The sequence below is a fragment of the Octopus bimaculoides genome, chromosome 21, assembly GCF_046866305.1.
Source record: "Octopus bimaculoides isolate indiv1 chromosome 21, ASM4686630v1, whole genome shotgun sequence".
In the NCBI taxonomy this organism is placed as follows: Eukaryota; Metazoa; Mollusca; class Cephalopoda; order Octopoda; family Octopodidae; genus Octopus; species Octopus bimaculoides.
The window spans coordinates 34,206,104-34,211,103 of NC_142948.1; the positions used below are offsets into that span (position 1 = coordinate 34,206,104).

Here is a 5,000-nt window from a genome sequence, read left to right on the forward strand (position 1 = left end):
TTCACTAGAATGTTCTTCGTGACATTCAGTAACAACTTTAGCTGTGTGAATTGGTGCATTATCATCGTGAAAGATTGCATTTCCCTGCAGAAACAGTTCCGCAACCATAGGATGAACTTGATCAGATATAATGTTCAAATAGTCTTGACTATTAATTCTACCATGAAGGGAAACCATTGGGCCGGTGGATTTCCAAGATATAGCCCAGCAGATCATCACAGATCCTCCTCTATGTTTAACAGTTGGAAGAAGGCAGTCTGGGTCAAATGCTTCTTTTGGCTGTCTCCACACGTATACTTGACCTGTTGTCAGAAATAAGGTAAAGGATGACTTGTCAAGAAAATAACATTCATCCATTGCTCTAGGGACCAATTCACTCCACTCTAAACGCTTTGCAACATTTGTTTTTGAAAGTAGTGGTTTTCTGATTGCAGCCCTTCCGTAAAATCCGACATTCTGTAGCTCCTGGTGAACAGTTTTTGTGGAAACTGGGTTCTTGAGGTGGTCATTAAGCTCTACAGTAATTTTGGGATCTGTACTTTTGTGATCCTTTCTAACAATTCGAGTAAGAGTCCGACAGTCCCTATCTGAAAATTTTGGTTTTCTTCTGGAGTTTTGTTCGACCTGGAGGTTTTTCACTCTTTCTCAAAGGCTATCATTGCTTTTGAGATAATACTTCCTGATACATCAAATATTTCAGCTGTTTTCGTTACGCTAGCGCATTCTATACGAGCACCAACAATTTGACCTCTTTAAAAGTGCGATAGATCTGTCATTTTAATGAATTTTAATTACCTTTTTCTTATGATATCTGAAAAGAAACAGCAATTTTAGCAAAACATAAATAAGCAACACTAAAAATAAACCAAAAACATAAAAATAGACAAGTTTTTGACGGTTTTATAGATATTTCAAAACAATGATGCTATGATGCTAGGTGATACCATTATTTTGTCCAACCTCTGTATCTATCTACCTGTCTATCTATTTATACACGCGCCTGCACGCGTGCACACACACACATATATAGCGTATACATATATATTTAACTGGCGTGTATGATCGTATGTGCTTATGATTGTGAACCCGAAAAACGCCTTACAAACTGAAACACATACGCCTTGTTATATATGTTAATACACATACATACATACATACATACATACAAGCATACATACATGCATACATAAATGCATACAAACATATATACGTGCATGCATAAATGCATACATACATGTGCATACACACACATAGCTATACATACATACATACATACATAAAAGGACTATGGAAAGCCATAATTGACAAAGGAAATTGGTTTGCTTATCACATGGATATATCCGATACACGAAAATGAAAACACTGAGTTTGCAGAGAGCCGGAAGAAGTGCCAACAGGCTTGATATAGTTGTTGGGGAAAGCAGTAATAATACGGACAGTTACAGAGGTCAGCTACAATGCAGATGTGAATATTCCTTTTGGAATTATTGTGGAAGGAAATATTTAGGAAAACTTCTTTGTGGCTTACAGCTTCTCAAAGCGTTTGTCAGAAGATATTCTCTTCACATTTATGCCAATAATTATTGGTTTCGATCGTAATGTTAGCAAATGTTTACATAGCAATCTCGAAAAGCTAAGACTTTTGTACTAAGAAATCGACTGGCTAGCATGCGCTTTACAATTACCAATTGTCAAAGGAAAAGTATAAATTAAGTAAGACTATGCAAAACATTTTTTGAGTTCTACATATAATTCTTTACCGTTGTTGATATCCGAATTCCAATGAGTGTGTTTTTGTTTCTATCTAAGAAACCAACTTCTTTACATGACTTAAGCAAATTACGGATATATATTTGTTCAACCAAAAGTTTTCAAGGCGATGTTCCAGCATGGCTCTTGTCCAATGTCTCAAAAAAGTAAAAGAATAAAAAAAAAAAAATATATATGTATATATATATATAAATACATACATACATACATATATATATATATATATATATATATATATATATATATATATATATATATATATATATATATTTAAATATATATATATATATATATATATATATATATATATATATATATATATATATATATATGTATATATATATATATGTATATATGTATATATATATATATATATATATATATATATATATATATGAGTGGACAAACGAAAGAGAGTGTGTACTCAACACATTTAGCAAGGGTTATATATATTATCATTTAGATAACACCAACAACAAGAAAAATAATGATAAGAATAACAGCAACAACAACAACAACAACAACAATAATAATAACTATAATAACAACAACAATAATAATAATAATAATAAGAAGAAGAAGAAGAAGTAGATATATATATATATATATTCTATGCATGCAATTGTACATACATATATACATACACATTGATACACACGCACACACACACACACACACATATATATATATATATATATATATATATACACACATGCATGTATATATACATTCATATACATTTTGCATGCTTGTCTATACGAACAAGACTTCCACATCTATTATAAAGAATTCCGTTCTTGATGAAATCGATGTGTACAGTTAGTTTATTAATGACCAGTTTACAAGCTTAATTCTTTTTCAGTCGTTGATGATGATGTTAGCAATTAGTGATTAGATTTGGTATGAAAATTAAATATATGAAGTTCATTGAGTCTCGTGCGGATGTAGGAGTTAAGAAGCGATACAACACTCAACAATGAATTGGAAAGAAGCAAAAACGGGTGTATGCTGAGGAAGGGCGAGTATTCTAGACTTGTCAAACTGCTCTCTTGTGGATCCCAACTAAACAGAATTGTGTGACATGTAATGAAGATAGGTAGAAAAGTATGACAACAGAACTGGGAAGAATGAGATAAAGAATGACAGAGAAACGAATGCAAAAACGATCAAGCCTTCATCAGCTGTCGAGCAAATATCATCATAATTTTGACACATTCCAACGACATCATTTAATTGAGGAGTGCCAGCAACAGGTATATGGATGCGCGAACACGATAGAAGAACAAGAACAGTAAAAAGTTTGAGATAAGAGTAATGGCAGAAAAACAAAATTGTTTGTAGACCGAACGATAAATAAAGATTTGTGAAGAGAACGTGAAAACGGTATTTTTATCGATATACTAAATGCATTAGTGTTTAGCTATAAAATACCGTACGAATATAATCTGAAGTAAAATGTTTGAATATTTTTAAATCGACCAGTGTCCATAATAAAATTAAGTTCAAACTATAATTATATTATATGAAATCAAATTAAAGAATATTGGAGATAGCTTGACCTGTAAACCGATACGCCCGCTCTATGCCAGCTACCAGAATGGCTACATACCATCGCAAAATCTATCTAGCAACAACACAGCCACATGCAGTCGTACACACACGCACGCGCGCGAGCGAGCGAGCGCAAGCAACTATATAGAAGAACGTGCATAAATGCAGAGACCGGTAAATAACTACACATACATACCTACATAGATACCCACCCGCCGACTCACATATACACAGGAATATGTACCTCTATGTATATACATATGCATACGCTCTGACATAAACCTACTTAGACTTCCTAATATATTTCTACTTATACCCCAATACTATCTTCTTCTTCTTCTTCTTCTTCTTCTTCTTCTTCTTCTTCTTCTTCTTCTTCTTCTTCTTCTGCTCCCCCTTCTCCTTCTCCCCTCTTCTTGTCAGTGCACCTAATTCCATTACCCCACCCCCACCCCACGACACCACCTTCTAGAGCCAATTAAATATGTATTAATCGTCTACCGGCGGAATTGTCTAACTCAACAGAATGTCTTTAAAATGTCTTGATGTATATTTAATTACAATCATTTACACGGTACGTACAAATCTCACCAGGGACAACTAAGCTTTTGTTTTTCATTCGGGACCATGGACTCAATTTAATGGACTAACATAAAGTACTAACTGTGTGCTGGGGTGAGTCTAATCAACTACCCTCCTCCCCCAGAATTTCAGGCGTTGCGTCATTGTTAGGAACACTTATTAGGGCGGTGGACTGGTGGAATCGTGCAAAGCCGTCAGCACGTCGTACAAAATGCCCAGCGGCATTACTTCCGACCTTACGCCCTGAGTTCAAATTACGCTGAAGTCAATTTTACCTAGCATTAAGCTATTACTAAGATTTTACGTATCATACATACATATATAGACACCCAATTTGTAGTCATAACTATTTTCAGAACGAAAAAAATACACATACATTTCCACACACACACACACACACACACATACACGCATTCTTTTGAGGTCTTCAAAATATGTAGCAGTCAAGGACTGGGGTCGGTGTAAATGATTTGCGCCTTCTCCGAAAAACTAGTGGCTCTGTGCCAAAAATCTGTTACTATTATTTGGCCAGTGAACTGACAGACCGTTAGTGCACCGGACAAAATGCTTATCCGCATTTCTTCCGACTCTTTTCTTCTCATTCATCTTTACGAAGTCGATATAATAAATACCAGTTGGATACTGAGATCCATGTAATCAACTTCTGATGACAAAATTGTTAACCTCCTGGGCCAAAATGAGAAAGAATTATAAGAAAGTGGAGCTGGCAGAATCGTTAGCGTATTGGACAAAATGCTAAACGGCGTTTCGTCCGACTCCTTACCTTCTGAATTCAAATGCGTCGAGATCGACTTTACCCTTCATCCTTTGAACGTCGATGAAATAAAATACCAGCCAAGTCTTGAGCTCGATGGAATCGACATGTTCCCCTCCCCTCAAATTGATGGGTTTGAGCCAAAATTTGAAACAGTTGTTATTCTTATCAGTTTCTTGCCCATGTCCATTATTATTTTTTTATAGCATTTGTGTTCTTTCGCATAATTAAACATCTGTTTCGGTAAATTTTAGGTTTTCTGGTTGTTGCGATTAAGGGCCAAATCTCGACCCCTCAAAGAGTCGTTGTGACTGAGGATACT

The 5,000-nt window shown here is 34.9% G+C and overlaps 1 protein-coding gene across 1 annotated transcript in view; it reads left to right on the forward strand.

The window, feature by feature from the left end:
- LOC128250450 (uncharacterized) overlaps positions 1-5,000 on the forward strand; it is a 24,564-nt gene that overhangs the window by 6,204 nt on the left and 13,360 nt on the right. Inside the window, exon 2 of the mRNA XM_052975487.2 lies at positions 4,933-5,000. This exon is cut by the window's right edge and continues 621 nt beyond it. Coding sequence (XP_052831447.2) covers positions 4,933-5,000 — 68 coding nt within the window. The remainder of the gene's footprint in view (positions 1-4,932) is intronic.